This window comes from Gigantopelta aegis, chromosome 6, assembly GCF_016097555.1.
Source record: "Gigantopelta aegis isolate Gae_Host chromosome 6, Gae_host_genome, whole genome shotgun sequence".
NCBI classification, from domain to species: domain Eukaryota; kingdom Metazoa; phylum Mollusca; class Gastropoda; order Neomphalida; family Peltospiridae; genus Gigantopelta; species Gigantopelta aegis.
Genome location: NC_054704.1, coordinates 93,006,206 through 93,028,165, shown reverse-complemented (window position 1 = coordinate 93,028,165; position 21,960 = coordinate 93,006,206). Strand labels below are relative to the sequence as shown.

The 21,960-nt window shown below is 41.7% G+C and overlaps 1 protein-coding gene across 1 annotated transcript in view; it reads left to right on the top strand.

Moving 5' to 3' along the window:
* LOC121376368 (acetylcholinesterase-like) overlaps positions 1-21,100 on the top strand; it is a 40,888-nt gene extending 19,788 nt beyond the window's left edge. Inside the window, exons 3-11 of the mRNA XM_041504215.1 lie at positions 3,240-3,393; positions 4,359-4,544; positions 6,645-6,841; positions 9,500-9,641; positions 12,831-12,935; positions 15,390-15,463; positions 17,864-17,993; positions 18,564-18,699; positions 19,778-21,100. Coding sequence (XP_041360149.1) covers positions 3,240-3,393; positions 4,359-4,544; positions 6,645-6,841; positions 9,500-9,641; positions 12,831-12,935; positions 15,390-15,463; positions 17,864-17,993; positions 18,564-18,699; positions 19,778-20,087 — 1,434 coding nt within the window. The 3' untranslated portion in view covers positions 20,088-21,100. The remainder of the gene's footprint in view (positions 1-3,239; positions 3,394-4,358; positions 4,545-6,644; positions 6,842-9,499; positions 9,642-12,830; positions 12,936-15,389; positions 15,464-17,863; positions 17,994-18,563; positions 18,700-19,777) is intronic.
* The last annotated feature ends 860 nt before the right edge of the window (positions 21,101-21,960 follow it).

The following is a 21,960-nucleotide window of genomic DNA, read 5'->3' as shown; positions in this document are numbered from 1 at the left end:
GTGCAAATCTAGGCTTCGATGTTTTTCGCTAACGTTTGCGAACTAATTTGACTGGTACTAGAAGAGGTCATTCGTTATAACGTGGCCTCAGATCACAGTTATTCGGAAATTTATCCGCGCAAGTAGTCTGATGTTTGACTGTGATTCAGACAGACAGCTTTGAAGTGGCAACTATTTGACTGAAGTTGACAGGGGAGAGCATGTAGTTTGTAAACGTGTAATTTGTTGACATTGAAGATTTGTTTGTGGTAATTCTGGCCCATGAAAAAGTAGTGGGGTTTTTTTGGTGTAAAATGGGTGTACTCCGACCAGGTTTAGTGGGTGTGTTTGTTTAAACCAATATCCTGGGAGAAAGAGCTGGACAACAGGGGTTGTCCTTTTCAGGGTATGTTTCCTCATGCAGGCAAAGGTACATAAAAAAATCCATGGGCCTGCTGATATTAATAAAAAATGTTATAGCCACTAACGCTATATAGAAACATATAGCGTAATTAATTGTGGTCTGTGGCCAGAAGCGCACAAACCAGTCTAGCGGACAACGTTCTGCTCAGTCTGGCTGAACTCAGCTCTGTGGTCTTTCCTAACGAAATTAGCATGTAGCATGGGAAGCTATTTTGGTCAACTTCCGGTGTATTATTTGGCGTGCGGATACAATTTCAGTCACTACATGGAGCTATCAAAATAAATCGAGCCTGTATCCGGATGCCATATCCGTATCCGGACATATATGTATGTAACACCTCGATTAAAATAGGTAATTGGCGATTTTTGCCGTGTGCGTATCCAGATTCGTATCGGTGTATGCGCATATGTCAACGTAGCTGAAGAAGTAATAAAAAAGATGGCGACAGATGTTTGTGGTTTATGTCAAGACAGTTGACGATATGTATGAGGAGATGTAAACAGCGTTGACAACAATAACGCACCAGTTTATTAAAACTGTAGTCAGTAGGTGTTATGTGTTTGTATTTTACAATAGTAAATTTATAATGAAGAGGCGAGATTGTATCTTTAAAAAGTCTAAGAAGAAAACCCTCATAGAAATCAAATCTGTATGCGCAGTTCTCAACCCTTACTGTTAGTACTCACTCAGTGCTACATTGACTTAGACGAGTAATAACCATTTCCCCCCTTAATTAGAACGACAGTAGTGCTTAAAATAACGCATTGTGGGTAAAAAGAAGAATGACGGATATACTTCCTGATAAAAAGTAACTGCGCTAATAGCAATTCGTCGTCTGCTCGCGTGCTCCCCTAGTACATCACTGGAATAATTGCTGTGTTCGTCTGGCCAAATTAACAGCAGACGAGATTTACGGCGGCAGACGACGTTTCAACTAGTGCGTATACGAGAAAGCCCAGTAATTGGGTTTTAGTGGACTCTGCGGTTACAGACAATGGAACCATTAAAGCTGGTCTCTTTTAAAAGATATAATTATTGTTACTTTGGCATCAGGGATATTTGGTTAGACAAGTTTGTTATTAAACATGATTACGTTATGTTGTGCCAAGCAAAATATACTTTTATTACAGAATATTGTGTATAATACACTACTGAAACAACACAAATAACAACAAAAACAAAAAAACAACAAAAACAACTACAAAATCCACAATCCCCCAAAACAAAACACAAGCAAGACAGGACAGGACAGGACAGGACGGGCAGGACAGGACAAGACAAGACAGGACGGACAGGACAGGACAAGACATTACAGGACAGGACAGGACAGGACAGGACAGGACGGACAGGACAGGACAGGACAGGACGGACAGGACAGGACACGACAAGACACGACAAGACAGGACGGACAGGACAGGACAGGACAGGACAGGACAAGACAAGACAAGACAGGACAGGACAGGACAGGACAGGACAGGACAGGACAGGACAAAACAGGACAGGACAGGACAGGACAAGACAAGACAAGACAAGACAAGACAGGACGGACAGGACAGGACAGGACAGGACAGGACAGGACAGGACAGACAGGACGGACAGGACACGACAAGACAGGACGGACAGGACAGGACAAGACAAGACAGGACAGGACAGGACAGGACAGGACAAGACAACACCGGACAGGATAACCACACACACACACACACACACACACACACACACAAATGCAGGGGCCTCCTACCAACATTAAAACGTGAAGGACAACTAATTCATTTCAGAAATTCAATATTTCTTCTTCATTCTGGGACATTATCACTCTTTATCGATTTTTTCTCTCATTTTTAAAACGCGGAAGAAAAAATCGACCTCCCACCCTTGCCCTTTGCCCAACAGCCCTGAATTAACGGCTATACCAGCCCCGAATTAACGGCTATATCAGCCCCGAATAAACGGCTATATCAGCCTAAAATAAACGGCTATATCATCCCCGATTTAACGGTTATATCAGCCTCGAATAAATGGCTATATCAGCCCCGAATAAACGGCTATATCAACGGCTATATCAGCCCTGAATTAACGGCTATATTCTAACGAGCTACTCTCGATTCACTAATATCAAAACCTATATTAGCTCGGCCATTTACCTTTCGACCGACCGTTAAAAATTGCGCCAAATTTCCTCAATCAAAATTGCGCACCCCTTTCTCTTTGGCATTAAATGCTCCATTCAAAATTCCTTAGCACCACCACCACCCCAACCCGCCTGCTACCGATTCGATCGGGCTGCTGGTGCTCCCTTGCACCTGCCAGTGCAGGCGGTCCCTCCTCTCCCCTCCCCCACCTTTCCTGTCATGGACGGATGAGCCGGCCAAGGCTGGCTCTTGTGCCCACGACAGGCGTGCGCTACAACAGCTTGTTCTGAATGTGCACGTAAAACCCTATGACCTGACCTGACCTGGCTATATTAGCCCCGAATTAACGGCTCTTTTAGGCCCGAATTAACTGCTATATCAGCCCCGAATTAACGGCTATATCATCCCCGAATAAACGACTATATCAGCACCGAATTAACGGCTATATTATCACCAAATTAACGGCGATATCGGCCCCGAATTATCGGCTATATTAGGCCGGAATTAACTGCTAGATCAGCCCCGAATTAACGGCCATATCAGCCTCGATTTAACGGCTATATTATGCCCGAATTAACGGTTGTATCAGCCCCGAATTAAATGTTATATCAGCCCCAAATTAACGGCTATATTAGGCCCGAATTTACTATATCAGCCTCGAATTAACGGCTATAACAAATATGTGGGTTTTTTTATCGTTCAAGACAGGCGGCGACAACGTCAGCGACATGGCGGTGCTGGTGCACGTGCACGGGGGATCTAACGAGGTGGGGATGGCGGCGATGTTTCACGGAGACGTCCTAGCTGTGATGGGCAACATCATCGTGGTTACGTTCAACTACAGACTCGGCCCGTTTGGTGAGTCATGCAATAGCTGTTTTATGAGTTCTGTTCAATTCCATACCGAAGTAGGCATGAAAAATTAACATTAATTTGGTTCCGGGATTTATAATATTACAACAGATATCAGAGGTATCAGTTCATTTTAATTTGCTTGCCGTGCTTCGGACTAACAAAATTAGTCAATTAAGGGTATTTGAAAGGTTTTCGATTTTAGTTTATTCTCTAAATTGATTTTTTGCGCTTATATCCAATTAAGCACGTTGTCATAGGTACACACCTCAGCTATTTGGGCTGTCTGTACCGGTTAATGAGTTAACGGTTAGTTGTTAGTGGTTAGTGAGAGAAAGATCAACGGTATAGTCCTTGCTTTTCGAATAGTTGCTCTGGGTGAGAGCCAGTATAGGATGCCAGTTTGAAAGCCAAAACTACTTCAAGTTCCTAGCTTAGTTGGTAGAGCATTTGTCTGAGGTCCGTGTTTCACAGGATCGAACCACCTCATTTGATCCATTCTCTGACAGGATTTTTCCTGTCCGAACCAATGCCCCACGACTGGTATATCAAATGTCGTGGTATGTGCTGTCCTGACTGGGAAAGTGCATATAAATGGCCCCTTGCTATTAATGGAACACATGTAGCGGGTTGTCTCTAAGACTAAGAATTACCAAATCTTTGACATCCAATAGCTGGTGATTAATAAATCAACGTTCTCTAGTGGTGTCATTAAACAAACACAAAAACATTAACTTTAACCGTTTGGATGAATAGATGACTAAATGACTGTTTAACGACATCCCAGCACAAACGGTATCGGTTATTGGGTGTCGAACAACCTTTAACATTTTGTGTAAATCAATAATCGGAGTACACAAAGGTTGGCAATATCTTGGTTTAAAATAAATGTCACCGGTTAAACAACGTGCTGGGGTTTCTTTATTCAATAATTTCTGTTTGCTTTTATTAATCCAGTTTTCTTTGTTCAGGGTTTCTAAACGGAGGAAATTCTGATTTTCCGGGAAACTATGGTCTCTTTGATCAAAGTTTTGCTTTACACTGGGTGCAGAAGAACATTCATTTCTTTGGCGGTGATCCTTCCAAGGTCACAGTTGAAGGTCACAGTGCTGGTGGTGGTGACGTCGGCTTTCACATAATATCACCTAAATCAAAAGGTAAATACTGTAGAGTATGTTGTACTAACAAGGGCACGCAGGTGCTTATGCCCGGGGGCGGGGAGGGGAAGTTCTGAGGTTTCAAGCAAATATTCTTCTTGTTTTTCAATACATTTCCCAGCATGAATAGACCTCCCTATAATCTTCATTCGCTATAGTCTAGAATCACTGACTAAAATTCCTGCACACACCTGTGACGGGTTTATAGTACTGTAGTGTATGCGCTACTAAGAAGAGGGCGGGTTTATAGTACTGTGGTGTATGCGCTACTAAGAAGGGGCGGGTTTATAGTACTGTAGTGTATGCGCTACTAAGAAGGGGGCGGGTTTATAGTACTGTAGTGTATGCGCTACTAGGAAGAGGGCGGGTTTATAGTACTGTAGTGTATGCGCTACTAGGAAGAGGGCGGGTTTATAGTACTGTAGTGTATGCGCTACTAAGAAGGGGGCGGGTTTATAGTACTGTAGTGTATGCGCTACTAGGAAGAGGGCGGGTTTATAGTACTGTAGTGTATGCGCTACTAAGAAGGGGGCGGGTTTATAGTAATGTAGTGTATGCGCTACTAGGAAGGGGGCGGGTTTATAGTACTGTAGTGTATGCGCTACTAGGAAGGGGGCGGGTTTATAGTACTGTAGTGTATGCGCTACTAGGAAGAGGGCGGGTTTATAGTACTGTAGTGTATGCGCTACTAGGAAGAGGGCGGGTTTATAGTACTGTAGTGTATGCGCTACTAAGAAGGGGGCGGGTTTATAGTACTGTAGTGTATGCGCTACTAAGAAGGGGGCGGGTTTATAGTACTGTAGTGTATGCGCTACTAGGAAGAGGGCGGGTTTATAGTACTGTAGTGTATGCGCTACTAAGAAGGGGGCGGGTTTATAGTACTGTAGTGTATGCGCTACTAGGAAGAGGGCGGGTTTATAGTACTGTAGTGTATGAGCTACTAAGAAGGGGGCGGGTTTATAGTACTGTGGTGTATGCGCTACTAGGAAGAGGGCGGGTTTATAGTACTGTGGTGTATGCGCTACTAGGAAGAGGGCGGGTTTATAGTAATGTAGTGTATGCGCTACTAAGAAGGGGCGGGTTTATAGTACTGTAGTGTATGCGCTACTAGGAAGAGGGCGGGTTTATAGTACTGTAGTGTATGCGCTACTAAGAAGAGGGCGGGTTTATAGTACTGTAGTGTATGTGCTACTAGGAAGGGGCGGGATTATAGTACTCTAGTGTATGTGCTACTAAAAGAGGCGGGTTTATAGTACTGTAGTGTATGTGCTACAAAAAAGAGGCGGGTTTATAGTACTGTCGAAAATGTGCTACTAAAAGAAGCGGGTTTATAGTACTGTAGTGTATGTGCTACTAAAAAGAGGCAGGTTTATAATACCGTCGTATATGTGCTACTAAAAAGGGGTTGGTTATAATACTGTAGTGTATGTGGTACTAGAAAATGGGCAGGGTTTTAGTACTCTAGTGTATGTGGTATTTGGAAGTGGGTGGGTTCTAACACAATTGATTAGTTGTAAACTGTTTCATTAGGACTACTGATACATATATTTTGTCACTAGCACCCTTGAATGGTTCTCTCCGTACCATACAGAACGCAAATAATAAGGGTGAGATCTAAATAATAAGGGTGAGATCTGGCTCAGTTTGTAGACCGCTTACCTGGGATGCTTGGGTCGAAGGATCGAATCCCTAAGACGGCCGCATTCTCTGATAGAGTTGTCCACTTCCAACCAGTTTCCCACGACTTTGATATCAAAAGCCGTGGTATGTAAATTAAAAACAAATCTCTTACTTTAATAGAAAAATGTAACGGGTTTTCTTTAAGACAATATATCAGAATGACCAAATATTTTACATCCAATAGCTGATTAAGAAATCAATGTGCTCTACTGGCAACAATAAATATGGCTGATAATTTAAAAATCTATTCCTAGCATATCCAGAGTGATCATTACCATATATTTGACCTCTTATAGAACCAGGGTAAACATCTAACAAGCAAGCATTTTCGTTCCAACCATTTATCACTGAGTGTTTTTTGTTTGTTTGTTCGTTTTTTAAATAATTATTACCTTAATTTTAAAATGTCTTTAATTGCAGGTACATTTCGTTACGCCATTATGCAAAGTGGTTCCCCCACTGCGTTCTGGGCGCTCGTCCGCCCTCCCCGGACCCTGGCGTCACCCACCGCGCGTTTCTCCTCCCAGCTCGACTGTCCTCACACCACGGACATGGGGCGGGTCAAGCAGTGTCTGAAAACCATTTACTGGGAGAACATCGCCTTAGAACAGTATCAGGTGAGGTACACTCATACATACAGCTCGGTTATGTTTTTTTGTTGTGTGTGTGTTTTTAATATTTTAAGACAAACGGACGGACAGATGGATGGACGGACGGAAGGATAATGTTGTCAAGATTGCATCACTTGCAGCCAGGTGCATGTGCAGCAAATTGTACATTGTTAGAGTACTGCATGCAGAACACTCAAGGGCGGATCTAGGATTTTGTAAAAGGGGGCATCACAAAATTCTCAAAAAGTCAAGATTGATTTTACCTAAGGCAAATGAACCGAGCTCCCAAAAGGATTTTTTCTTGGAGGGTATGTGTGCGTGTGTATGTGTGTATGTATGTGTGTGTGTGTAGGGGGGGGGGGGGGGGGGGTCGACCCTCAACATGCACTCTTTGCACAAGTGTCTGCTAAAGGTATGCGACATCACATTTAATAAATCAAATCTAAGCAATCGTTTAACTTTCGCTGATCGAAGTGAATCGTCTGGCCATGTTCGCGGTTTTTCCTGTTATCATCCAGACAGCTATGGGATCAGCGTGGAATTAGACGACAATCCGTCTTATCGTCACAATCGTGGCAGTATTTTACCCTTCTGTGAAGTGAAACTTCCAAAAAGCTGTGCTTGGTACTCGACTCGGCCGAGGGCATAATTCTGGTTAATATGAAGCATGCATAACCTACAGTCTTCACTATGCATGGGGCAGGACGTAGCCCTGTGGTAAAGCATTCGCTCGATGCGCGGTCGGTTTGGGATCGATCCCCGTCGGTGAGACCATTGGGCTATTTCTCGTTCCAGCCAGTGCACCACGACTAGTATATCAAAGGCCATGGTATGTGCTATCCTGCCTGTGGGATGGTGCATATAAATGATAATTCTGGCGGCACTTAGTGAAGCTAGAACTAAATGTTTACACTTCACTGTAACGGTATCGGTGGGTGATGAGAGATATGGGATGGGACCTCTATTTACGTGCCCATATCCACAGAGGTTCAGGCACGCCCACCTCGGATTTAGCCTCTGACTTCGCCAGTGACCAATTCCGGGGCAGGTGATGAGAGATAACTGCAGACAAAGGGAGAGCTGGCAGTTATAGTGCTGGGACATCTGGGATGTGATCATTCTAAGAAAAGCGTTCAGCACAGCAACTCGGCTAACCAAATTGTATTGCTTGTAACATAATACTTAAGGTGATGAGAAGCAATAGGGATTATTAAACAGTTAGGTACACAGGTTGTTTAATGGTCAGGTGCAAACAAACTTAATACAAACCTATCGCTTTTTCCAGTCTTTGGCCCAGATTTTGCTGAGGTTTATCTCTGGGTTTTTAGAGCGAGGTTAATAAAGGTATTGTAGCAGTTTGTAAAAATGGTGAACGTTAATTAACATGTGTTAATTAACGACTAATGTATGTATTGTTAATTAGCTGCTGAATAAACGCTGGTCACACCAAGGATAGTGCTGTTGTAAATAGTTTAAAGTGGTGATTAAACAAGATCCCTTGCTACTAATGGAAAAATATAGCTGGTTTCCTTTCTAAGACTGTATGTCAAAATTACCAAATGTTTGACATCCAACAGCCAGTGATTAATAGTGCTCTAGTGGATTCGTTAAACAAAACAAACTTTCCATTATGCAACTTTATGACGGCATAGGGCGGGATTTAGCTCAGTCGGTTGAGCTCTCGCCCGAGGTGCTTGCGTTGCAAGATCCATTCAAGTGATTGGGTTTTACTAGTTCCAACTAAAAAAATTAGTGCACCACAACTGGTATATCAAAGGCCGTGGTATGTGCTATCCTGTCTGGTCAAAGGCCGTGATATGTGCTTCGCTGTCTGTGGGAAAGTTCATATAAAAGATCCTTTTCTGCTAATGGAAAAATGTGGCGGGTTTTCTCTGATGACTATGAGTCATAATGACCAAATGTTTGACATCCAATAGCCGATGCCTTATTAATCAATGTGCTCTAGTGATATCGTTAAACAAAACAAACTTTAACTTTTTGAGATAGCACCTTTATTTGTTGTTTTCCCTATATATGTCATAAACTTTAGTGAGGGGCGGAATCTAGGTCAGTCGGTAGACCGCTCACCTGTGGTGCTAGGGTCGAAGGATCAAATCCCATCGGTGGACCCATTCTTTGATTGTGTTTTTCCCCCATTCCAACCAGTATCCCACAATTGGTAATCAAACGCTGCTGTAGTATGTGCTGTCAGAATTAACAAATACTTGACATCCAACAGCCGATGATTAATATATCAATGTGCTCCAGTGGTGTCATTAAACAAAACAGTCTCTCTCATTATCTGTGTGTGTATGTGTGTGTGTCGCCCTGTGTCTCTCTTTCTATCCACCTTCTCTCTCTCTCCCTCTCTCTCTCTTTCTCTCTCTCTCATTCTTTCTATTTTTTCTCTCTCCCTCTGTCTCTCTCATTCTTTCTATTTTTTCTCTCTCTCTCCCTCTCTATTTTCTCTCTCTCCCTCTCTCTCTCTCTCTCTCTCTCTCTCTCTCTCTCTCTCTCTCTCTCTCTCTCTCTCTCTCTCTCTCCTTCTCCAAGAAACCTGCCCACACAATCCCTAATACCCACCATGACCATGACTCCGACGGTGTTTCCCTTCTTTTAAAATCAGAAGCCAACATTTAAAATGTTTTAATTGTTGGTTTTCAGTTTGCTGCTGGTATGTTCAATCATGCGCCGGTGATCGACAACGTATTTCTAAGCGACACCCCGGAAAACTTGATACAAGAGTCCGATCTGAACGGAGAATCATACATGACAGGCCTCACTAGAGATGAAGGGTCACTAACGGGTAAGAATAGACCGGAAAATAGCGGGAGAAATCATTTGTAACTATAATAATGCACCTGTTATGAAATTCTAACTACCTGTAATCGATTAAAAAAAAATATATATATATATTTTTAAAGATATTTTGCAAACTATATATATTTCAATGAGCAGGTATTTAAGATCGTTCGTTATAATTGTTAAGATACCTGGGCCCGTGCTTATAAAACGTTTAGAGTCCACTCAATGTTTTATGACGTCACACGCATACAATTTTTGTGGTCTTGTCATGACATTAGTGTCTCAGACTCTATTAGAGTCTCGAGTCTAGACTCTAAAAGTTTTATAAGCAGCCTGATCTAATTTATATTTCCAAATGTGACATGTTTCTAACAAAATTATGTACACTGCTTTACAGTTCTTAGAAAAGTGCATTAAATTATCGCCTTTGGGCATCTGTACAAACAGTTTCATAGGTGAAAATATGTTTTCATATTTTTTTCCACTAAGAAAATATCACTCATTCGTGATCTCGTTATGTGTGATATTTTTCCTACTGGGTTTTCATTGTGTACATGAAAAAATTTCTAATCTTATAGATGATTTAGGTTTAGATCTAATATAACGGATTTCGTTTTTTACAATTAAATCCTTGTTGTGATATTTAACCGTATTCTACTGTTTGTTCAGTGAGTACATAGTATTATTAAAATTTAGTAATCTTATATATGTTTTGTATTGTCATAATATGTAATATTTATAAATTCTTCAAATGCAAAATGCAAATCAATTCCTGTATGTTGTACATGCTGCACACAAATTGTAATGGAGTTTGTGCTTCACTGGAAATGCACCGGTCTCGATGGCGTCGTGGTTAGGCCATCGGTCTACGGTTCGGATCCCAGTCGAGGCATGGGATTTTTAATCCAGATACCGACTCCAAACCCTGAGTGGGCTCAGTGGGTAGATGTAAACCACTTGCACCGACCAGTGATCCTGCCTGTGGGAAGCGCAAATAAAAGATCCCTTGCTGCCTGTCGTAAAAGAGTAGCCTATGTGGCAACAGCGGGTTTCCTCTAAAAAAACAGTGTCAGAATGACCATATGTTTGACGTCCAATAGCCGATAATAAGATAAAAAATCAATGTGCTCTAGTGGCGTCGTTAAATAAAACAAACTTTACTTTCACTGACAATGCACATTGCCACGCATTCTGTTGAAGACGAAGTAAATAGATAAATTTAAATTTATTTTATAATAGGCAAAAAAAAAAAAAAGGCAGACTCATACGCTTGAATTCATTGTAGTTAGGGCGGGATTTAGCTCAGTTGGTTGAGCGCTCGTTTGAGGTGCTTTCGTCGCAGGATCGAACCGCTTCAGTGGATCCGTTCAAATGATTGGGGTATTTTTTTCGTTCCAACCAATGTACCACGTCTGGTCAAAGACCGTGGTATGTAGGATTGCATTACGAACCACTGCGCATTATTACAAAAATTACAACTAATATTGTGAGTAGAATTATCATGGGAATACATGGTGAAAACGTTTCAGGCTATCTCATGTTGTCCGAATATCTCTATCGTTTTTACCCGAATTTATGTCCATACGTTTTCTAAAATAGCCAAAATGTAACAACCGTAGTTTACAATGTGCTGAAGTGTCGTTAAATATTAAAATAAACATTCCTTTCGATTCCTATACTCGACTACATTGTTCAGTTTGTCGTGTTTCGGTTTACAATGCCTGAAACCCTAGTGGTATAGAGCCATGTTAAAAAGTACTCTCTCTTTCGGTTTGCAATGCCTGAAACCCTAGTGGTATAGAGCCATGTTAAAAAGTACTCTCTCTTTCGGTTTGCAATGCCTGAAACCCTAGTGGTATAGAGCCATGTTAAAAAGTACTCTCTCTTTCGGTTTACAATGCCTGAAACCCTAGTGGTATAGAGCCATGTTAAAAAGTACTCTCTCTTTCGGTTTGCAATGCCTGAAACCCTAGTGGTATAGAGCCATGTTAAAAAGTACTCTCTCTTTCGGTTTACAATGCCTGAAACCCTAGTGGTATAGAGCCATGTTAAAAAGTACTCTCTCTTTCGGTTTGCAATGCCTGAAACCCTAGTGGTATAGAGCCATGTTAAAAAGTACTCTCTCTTTCGGTTTGCACTAACCAGCGGTGGTTTTGGAAGCAGGTCATGCCTAGTACTCGTTATTATTCATCTCCGGTCCGAGACAGTCTCAAATTAACGATGGCCCGGATCAATATTGCCATCCAATTGAACACCAACTCGTATTATTTCAAGTCATTACTTCCCGGTTTCGTAAAAAGTGTAACTGGTAATTTCGCTGCCTGCTGGCACAACGAACGTGATTTTTCTTTTAGGTCAATTACATAGCGACACCTGTTCTGCGTTCAGTGACATCGAGCAACGCTAACGTTCGCAGACGTCAGCATATTTTTAATCAGCGTCTTCCAAGAAAGCCATCTTAAAATAATGTTTCTTTAACGACACACTAGAATATTTAAGCCGGCGCCACACAATACGAGTGCCTGGAAGGAAAATAACCGATTACATAACACTCAATGAAATTGTTATGTTTGTCTTGTCACATCCTTTCTGACCATCTAATACTTCACGTATAGCGACAGCACACAATTCAGCGTGGGGCGGGATGTAACCTAGTAATAAAGCGTTCGCTTGATGCGCGGTCGGTCTAGGATCGATCCTCGTCGGTGGACCCACTGAGCTATTTCTCGTTCCAGCCAGTACTCCACAGCTGATGTAACAAAAACCGTAGTATGTACTATCCTGTATGTGGGATGGTGCACATAAAAGACCCCTTGCTGCTAATCGATAAGAGTAGCCCATGAAGTGGCGACAGCGGGTTTCCTCTATCAATATATGTGTGGTCCTTAATTATATGTCGACATCATATAGCCGTAAATAAAAAGTTTTAAGTGTGTCGTTATATAAAACAGTTCCTTCAAATTATAAACTCCAACCAGGACCCAAACGCCCGTGCTCACAGTCGGCTACTCTCGTACAATGTACTCGTATCGTGTGGCGTCGCCTTTACATTTAGGGACGTACTAGTCTGAAATAACTAGCGGAGGTGAGTCAGTGTGGGAACAGTGAAGTAAGCATCATTTCGCAGTGGGTCATGCAGTACTATGGTTGTTTTGTAGCCGCTTGTTCACGCATTGATTTTGTTTTTCAGCCGAGCTGGTGGTTAACAAAATGAACTACTTTAAGTTAACTTCGATGTTTGCAAGATCGTTTACTCCGCCAGCATCTGAAGCGAAAAACAGTCGAGAGCTCAGTGGTATGTGTTTTGTTTTCACAAGGGACGTGACCTAACCCAGTGGTAACGCGTTCGCCTGTTGCGCGGTAGGCCCAGGATCGATCCCCGTCGGTGGACCCATTGGGCTATTTCTCGTTACAACCAGTGCTTCACAGCTGGTGTAACAAAGGCCGTGGTATGCACTGTCCTGTTTGTAGGATGCAGCACATGGAATATCCTTTGCTGCTAATTAATCGAGAAGGGTGGCCCATTGCGTGGCGGCAGTGGGCTGCCTCTAATTTAGTGCTAGTATGTAGGCATGCATGCATTCATGTATGAATGTATGTGTATGTATGTATAGATAAATGTATGAATGCATCAATGCTTGTATATTATGTATATATGGATGTATGAATATCTATATTCGGGTTTGACAATTAAATACGTAGATATTAACGTATTGGCGCAGGAGATTGTTAAATCCTTTCTGACCTCACAAACGGTCTCGTGTCATTGCTGGGACTAAACCAGTGGCACTGAATCGCCCGCACCTTGCAGCAGAAATGCCGCAATACGCCCTCGGCTATCGAGTCATTCTTAAAAAAAGAAAAGAATGCTCTTTAACCGAACCATCTCTGTGTCGGCCTCTCTCTCTCTCTCTCTCTCTCTCTCTCTCTCTCTCTCTCTCTCTCTCTCTCTCTGTTTCACTCTGTCTCTCTCTCTGTCTGTCTGTCTGTATCTCCCCCCCCCCCCCCGTCTCACTCTGTCTCTATCTGTCTGTCTGTCTCTCTGGTTGTCCACCTCGGCTCTTTGCTCACGTCGTAGATAATACACATTAATGAAAACAAGCAGCTCGTTATTCATTATTCACTTGTAGCTAGAATTCATTCACTTTGATGTGTAAACGGAAATGCGTGTTGAAAGCCGCCAGTCATGCAATTAGTCGCGTGGCCACCGTAGGGCCAGGCATCACCACGGTCATTAAAGGTGCAATATCAGCAATAGGTTTAGTACTAGGAGATACACAATAGACCGCACTTTTTGTTTTGATAGCTGAAGCCAGTGGTAAAGCGCTCGCTTGATGCGCTGTCGGTCTAGGATCGATCCCCATCGATGGCCCCAACGGGCCATTTCTTGTTCCAGACAGTGCACCACGCCTAGTATACCAAAGGCCGTGATATGTGCTATCCTGTCTGTGGGATAGTGCATATAAAAGATCCCTTGCTACTTAGCAAAAATGTAGCGGGTTTTCTCTCTAGTATTATACTATGTCAAAATTACAAATGTTTGACATCCGATAGCCGATGATTAATTAATAAATGAATGTTGCCTAGTAGAGTCGTTAAATAAAACAAACTTTAACTTTGTTTGTTAGTTACAGTTACAGCATAAACTTACGAGTAATATTCATTGGTATTGCCCACTTTTGATGTTTTGGTAGACATCCCAGTGGCGGATCCAGAAAATCCATTTAGGGGGTGGGGGCAGTGACATGAGGTGAAATGCTAAGGGAACTTTGGGGGAGGTTTGGAGGTGGATCGTAAAAAAAAGAAGAAAATTAATATATAATAAGATTATAACTATCGCAAAATTTAGGGGAGGGGTCGGCCCCTGCCCCCCCCCCCTTCCCCTAGATCCGCCTCTGCATCCGATAGTTCCGATAGATCAACAGCCGTACATGTGTGTTGTTTTCGGTGATGATAGCGGTAAACGTTTAAGTCTCTGTAAAATATATATATACTTTACCGGTGAATCAGCTAGCGACATGCAATCTATTTAACACAAACTGTTTCCGTCGTAATGTTTTTTAGTCCTGATTAATATTCATAGAGTCGTTTTCCTTATTTGGCGAAGGGCGGGCTTAGAAAGTGGAAAACGGACGCGTCAAAAATCGATTCTGCTGTTAACGATAACAGTGTTTCCATATGTGCGGCGCGGTTTTTGGTAAGCGAGAACGCATCGCGCCCGCGCCGCGTCAAAAACACCGCACAGGGTAAATGTCCTTAGGTTCATTGTGGTAACATTTTACGTTAGCCTTTCTATCACTGTATAAGTCAAATAAGGTTTAGGAGTGAGAGAAAATATTGAGGTGTGTGACCTAGCCCTCTTCTTCGCATCAGGTTTTCTGTGATTGTGTAATGATATTCTCAGACTACCAAATGTCACGACTGAGTTGGCCAACTCGCCGATCTCTCGACTTCTACGACTGTCCAGTTGCTAGTCTGATCGCTCTTACTGCTCGATTCTCGTTGTATACAAATCCTTCGACCGATTAGTTGTTAACCTGAGCGCACCCGTGGAGGAAATTACAACACAACTGTCAAATTGGCCAACTCCGTCGTGGCAGTTGATAGTCTGGTCCTAGTATAAGTCAAATAAGGTATACGCGGTGCTAGGATGCGTGATCCAGCCCCCCTTCTTCAACGGTCCTGACAACATGTCGAAGAGTCGTTGAAGAACCATTACTTTGATTTTAAGTTCTGTTTACAATTTCAGAATTAGTCGTGCACGAATACAGTCCTTGGTCAGATCCTACTAACATAACGGCCAACATCATCGGGCTGTCGGAGGTGAGTATAGACGACGTCTCTGTCATTTCTCACAACCAGATAAGAGTGGTCGGGATTGAGGGTGGGGGTGAGGGGCGCATGCGTTTGAGGACAGCTCTAGTAGTGTAAAGCTCCACGTGACCATCCTTCCCGGTTGTTCTAAACCGTATCATCCTATTTCTTGTCCCAGTTATTTTGTTATGTCAGCTTCGAATACAGAAATTCGAACATTAAAGGGGTGCAAAATGCTTAGTGCGCTTAAGCATTATGTATTTAATAGGCAAACCACACGACCTCTAGTCTTATGACCATACATTTTTTACGCATACATCATCAGAAGACACTGGTATAAAATGTCTGTTCAAATAGGGGTGCGTACATTCTGCATTTTTAGCTCACCTGACCCGAAGGACTATAGACACTTATGCTATGGCGCGGCGTCCGTCATCCGTCAACTTTTTACATTTTCGAAATCCAAGACAGTTTCCACTTCTCAAGTTCTTCAAGTAATACTTTCGTGGCTCGGACAAAATGTTGTTATTTTGGGGGCCATTTTGAAATCCAAGATGGGGAACCTTAGCCTCTGATTGACTGACATATTTTCGAATTCTTTTAAGTTCCACCATGCAGGTTCCAACCAAACGTGGTCCAAATGATCCTCGCATGTCTCCGACCAAGTTTTGTAACTCTTCGGACTGATTCGAAATCCACGATAGCCGCCCAGGCCTCTGATTTACTGATAGGGTTGCCCAGGCCTCTAATTTACTGATAAGGCTGCCCAGTCCTCTGATTTACTGACAGGGCTACCCAGTCCTCTGATTTACTGATAGGGCTGCCCAGTCCTCTGATTTACTGATAGGGCTGCCCAGTCTTCCGATTTACTGATAGGGCTGACCTGGCCTGTGATTAGCTGAGAGATTTTGAAATTATTCTCAAGTTCCACCGTGTAGATTGCAACCACTGTTACAAATGATCCTCTGATGATTGACCATCACCAGTTTACATTATCATTGATTCCCTCATTATGTCACAGGTGATTTTAGAATTCACAAAATATCAAGAGAGATATGCTGTTAAAAGTTGACGATTTCTTGGTTTGGGTTACAATACATACGTAAGCACATCTTCATTTGTTCGTTTGGAGGGCGGGACGTAGCCCATGGGGAAAACGCTCGCTTAATGCGCGGTCGGTCTAGGGTCGATCCACGTCGGTGAGCCTATTGGGCTATTTCTCGCTCTAGCCAGTGCACCACGACTGGTATACCAAAGGCCGTGGTATGTTCTATCATGTCTGTGGGATGGTGCATATAAAAGATCCCTTGCTACTAATGGAAAAATGTAGCGGATTTCATTTTTATGACTGTGTCAAAATGACCATATGTTTGACATCCAATAGCCGATGATTAATAAATCAGTGTGCTCTAGTGGTGTCGTTAAACAAAACAAACTTCTTGTTCTTTTGCTATGTGAATGTCAAATTAACGGTCACCAAAATGACCATCTGCGATAAAGCATCATTGGTATGGTTCACTTTCAATGGGCCTCTTGTTTTCAGTATCCGCCCACATAAGATTAAGAATGACCTATTTCTAACTGTTCTGTTTCAGATTGTGGGTGACTCGACGTTCGTGGGCCTCTTGTTTTCAGTATCCGCTCGCGTAAGATTAAGAATGACCTATTTCTAACTGTTCTGTTTCAGATTGTGGGTGACTCGACGTTCGTGGGCCTCTTGTTTTCAGTATCTGCCCGCGTAAGATTAAGAATGACCTATTTCTAACTGTTCTGTTTCAGATTGTGGTTGACTCGACGTTCGTGGGCCTCTTGTTTTCAGTATCTGCCCGCGTAAGATTAAGAATGACCTATTTCTAACTGTTCTGTTTCAGATTGTGGGTGACTCGACGTTCGTGGGCCTCTTGTTTTCAGTATCTGCCCGCGTAAGATTAAGAATGACCTATTTCTAACTGTTCTGTTTCAGATTGTGGGTGACTCGACGTTCGTGGGCCTCTTGTTTTCAGTATCCGCTCGCGTAAGATTAAGAATGACCTATTTCTAACTGTTCTGTTTCAGACTGTGGGTGACTCGACGTTCGTGGGCCTCTTGTTTTCAGTATCCGCCCGCGTAAGATTAAGAACTGTTCTGTTTCAGATTGTGGGTGACTCGACGTTCGTGGGCCTCTTGTTTTCAGTATCCGCCCGCGTAAGATTAAGAATGACCTATTTCTAACTGTTCTGTTTCAGATTATGGGTGACTCGACGTTCGTGCGCCTCTTGTTTTCAGTATCTGCCCGCGTAAGATTAAGAATGACCCATTTCTAACTGTTCTGTTTCAGATTGTGGGTGACTCGACGTTCGTGCGCCTCTTGTTTTCAGTATCTGCCCGCGTAAGATTAAGAATGACCCATTTCTAACTGTTCTGTTTCAGATTGTGGGCGACTCGACGTTCGTGGGCCCGGCTGTGGACGTGGCCAGTCGGTTAGCTCGCCGGAACAGAGACATCTACTTCTACAGTTTCGAGTACCACTCGCCCTTGTCACCGCCGCCCAAATGGCTAGGTTAGTGTGCGGACGTCGTCATACGTCTTATTCTAATCTTAATATATTATCGCTTTGAAATCAGTTGTAGTTGAACACAATGTTTCCATGCGGTGTGTGTTTTTAACGTAATGTTTTGTTGTTTGGAGGTTGTTGTTTGTTGTTGTGTTTCTTTTCTTTCTTTTTTTTTTTTTTTTTTTTGGGGGGGGGGGGGGGTAGTGGTTATGTTCCTTTATTGTTGCTTTATATGTCTGTTTGTTTCTTTATTTGTTTTTGTTATTTTGTTGGGGGTGGGGGTGGGGGGGGGGAGGGCTGGGTTTTCGTTGTTAGTGTTAGAAACAGAAATACTATCTTACATATTATTTTAAACACACAATTATTATAAACTTCTTAAAAAGAATTCCTTGCTGTTAATGGAAAAACTCTCTCTGAAGTGTATTATTTAAAATAATAATCACTCCATCGTTATTTATCTATGACATATTTCAAAACCCCCAGCATGGTTAGTTTTTCAAAAGAACAAAAATCAATGGCATTACATATTTTAAAGTAATTACAGGTAACTTATTTAGTACCTATTAACTATTTCAGGTGTGCCACACGGTCGTGATCAGTTTTACCTGTTTGGCTGTCCGTTTTCCGGACACCCTCTGTACAACTACTCGAACGAAGATCGGGAAGTGAGCCGTGTGTTCATCGAAATGTGGAGCAACTTTGTTAAAACTGGGTAAACATGAGAAAAAGAAAACCGCAAAAAATATTTAATCTGGAAACTGAACTGAAAAACTGGTTATGATGAAACCGTCATTTGTTACCATAACAGTTTCACTAAATGTATGTTGGTTGTTAGTTATTAATTGTTATAATTACCCAAGCTCCACCCCACCCCACCATAAACTTCACAGTAACCACCAGTAAACAAGCGATACAGAGTTTCCTCCCTTTACTAAATATCTCTGAACTGGATCATTTAACTAAAGGGAGACAATTCTGTCACGCTTAAAAAGTTCTTTATGCATATCGATAGTTTTTATCAGTTATCCATCCCCGATTTTACGGTCTCGATGTCGATTTTTGAGTTAACTAGTTTGCTAGCAACTTGGACATTTTTATTATTATTAAATACTAATGGTTGCATACTCTTTCCACGGACGTCCAAAGTCCACATAATATAATAAATGTATTGCACACTGTTATATGATACTATACGGTACTGAGGTCGATATTTATCAGCACTAGAGGTGAGGTTGCATTGAGCGTCTGAAGACTATCTTGCAATTAAAATATTTCTTATATTAATACAAATTGTTACATTAGTTTCGAACCAAGGAAAATGCATATAAAAGATCCCTTTCTGCATTGGGAAAATGTAGCGGGTTTCCTCTGTTGACTATGAGTCAGAATTACCAAATGTTTGATATCCAGTAGCCAATGGTTAATTAATCAATGTGCTCTAGTGGTATCGTTAAATAAAACAAACTTTTTTTCGAACCAAGTGTCTGCCAGCGGGCTTTCTTAACTACGGTTAATTGGGTTTCCATTTTTGTTGAAGACCTGTTTGGCCGGGTGGTTACGTACGGTCGTGGGCTGTCAAATATAAATAAATGCAGTAGGGTCGAATCCTGGTAATGTTTTTTTTTTTAAATTGAATTTCACGAGATTATGAAATTAACTTCACTCCCTTAACCCCCCCCCCCCACCCCCCACCCCCCGTCTCATTCCCATACTTATGTGGATATTAGAGTACTGAATCCACAACACTGTGGGTGTATTTCCAAACTCATACTATATTCTCTCTTTTACAGCAAACCTTCATTTTCGTCAATCCCTGCAGAGCCCATTCCTCGATTTTCCGGGGAAGATCAACTTTATGTGAAAATATCTGGGTACAACGGAAGCGCCACAGTGGCCATTGGTTCCAGACCACGGGCTAAACAGGTGCATTTTTGGAACTCTCTGTTACCAAGGATACGAATCGGCCAGAGTTCCGATGAGCCAATGGTCGGGACTATAGCTTGGGTGTTTATAGCCCTCACCGGGTTTCTTTTCGTCTTAGTCATTGCTTTAATAGGCTGTGTCGTTCACTATAAGAAAAAAAGTTGTGACGTCTTATGACCTTGAATTGCGATAGTACTAAAATCATATGTGCCTTATGGAATACTGTGTTCAGCATCGTCGTCTCATACAGAAGGGGTGATTCGTCCAAAGTACCGGCTGATTTTCAACTCGTGGGATCACATCTTGTTTCTGCCATGTCATGCACTTTATTATGTGCATTTTGTCTACTGTTAAGCATGCCAATGGTAATCACTGTGTTAACTTCGATGCTTGTTTGACCATTTGCACGATTTCACCACAACACTGCTGTTGTCTGCCCCACTATGGTTTATGTAAGAATGTATTACAAAACATGGCGTTGTATCTAAAAGCGGAAGTCACACGGTTATCCATGTTTACGACAATAATATTTACGACATATTACCATAAATAGGTCTTTACTGTGCTATTTTTTATGAACACAGTATTTTGTATATTAAAAAGTGTTATAAGATGGAGATGAGACACTGTGACTTTAAAAATCATCCATCATTAATAAATCCCACAACATGCGTATCTAGTGATTTCCGATATTCGGAGTAACTTGTGAACATCATAGGCGTCGGAGACGGGTGGTTGGGGTGGAACTCTAAAGGCAGCCTCCCCCTCCCCCACTCGTCCCAGTTGAAAGGCAATCGAAATATGGATTTGAATGAATATTATTTTTAACTATTACAGTTCACAAGTATATAGGTCTCATAATTATCTATGTTTGTAGAAATATAGAATATCAGGTTATAACGTAGCAATCTGATATTTGTTTTGTCATGCAACCACTTTCAAGTTATATTTTTGTAATACGTTTCAGTCAAAAGTGGTATAGAAACTATTAGTTTTATCGTGTAGAAACTACTTCCGAAAATGGGACAATAGCAGGTGCCCAAAAGCATCATGGGATGACATAGCCAGCCTAAAAGTTATGTGTTTTCAAATTTTAAATAAGATACTTTGACTATATTTCAAAGTCTGTTGTGTTACATTACAATTTCTGTACCTTTTTCTGTGAAAATAAACTCAAGTTTATGTGTGACCTGAATATCTATATCACTGGCTGCTAGTGACTGTGACGTCAGACGCTGGTCCCAATGTAAGCATTCTTTGCAGGAAGCTACTTGCGTTTTTGTTTCAAAATGTTTAATTAAAAACGCTGGCTAGTTCCGAATGGAGAATTGAAAAAGAAGAGGTAATTTGATGTTACAGGAAGTGTAAATGTTATATTTATTTCAACAATTATTGCTGTAAATGGATGTTTGAAAAATGAGAAAACGATCTACCTGGAAATTGAGCAAACATTTGTCATGCACACAGTTCATTCCTTAGTGACACGATAACAGTTCCTAGTGACATTATAACACTTTGAATGATCAGGTAGGGGTTATCAGGTCAATAGGAAGCATGGTTTCATGATAACACTTCCTAATGACATTATAACACTTCGAATGATCAGGTAGGGGTTATCAGGTCAATAGGAAGCATGGTTGCATGATAACACTTCCTAATGACATTATAACACTTTGAATTATCAGGTAGGGGTTATCAGGTCAATAGGAAGCATGGTTTCATGATAAATTATTTTATTATGATTAGAGTTGATTATAACACTCTAAATTGTACTATAACAATTATGTGTATGTATGTGTGTGTGTGTGTGTTTGTATGTGTGCGCGCGTGCGTGCGTGCGTGTGTGTGAGTGTGTGTACTTGACCTCACATTTAATAACTGCCTACTCACGTTTTTCTCCACCCCCAAACAGTTGCCGACATCTTCCGACGCCTATAAAAATATTAATAAGCATAAAATATATCATAATGCTATGAAACGCAAATGTGCTACATGTATACATTTATAATTATTGTACATTCATAACTGTCCTAGTGTTTGTCACATGTTA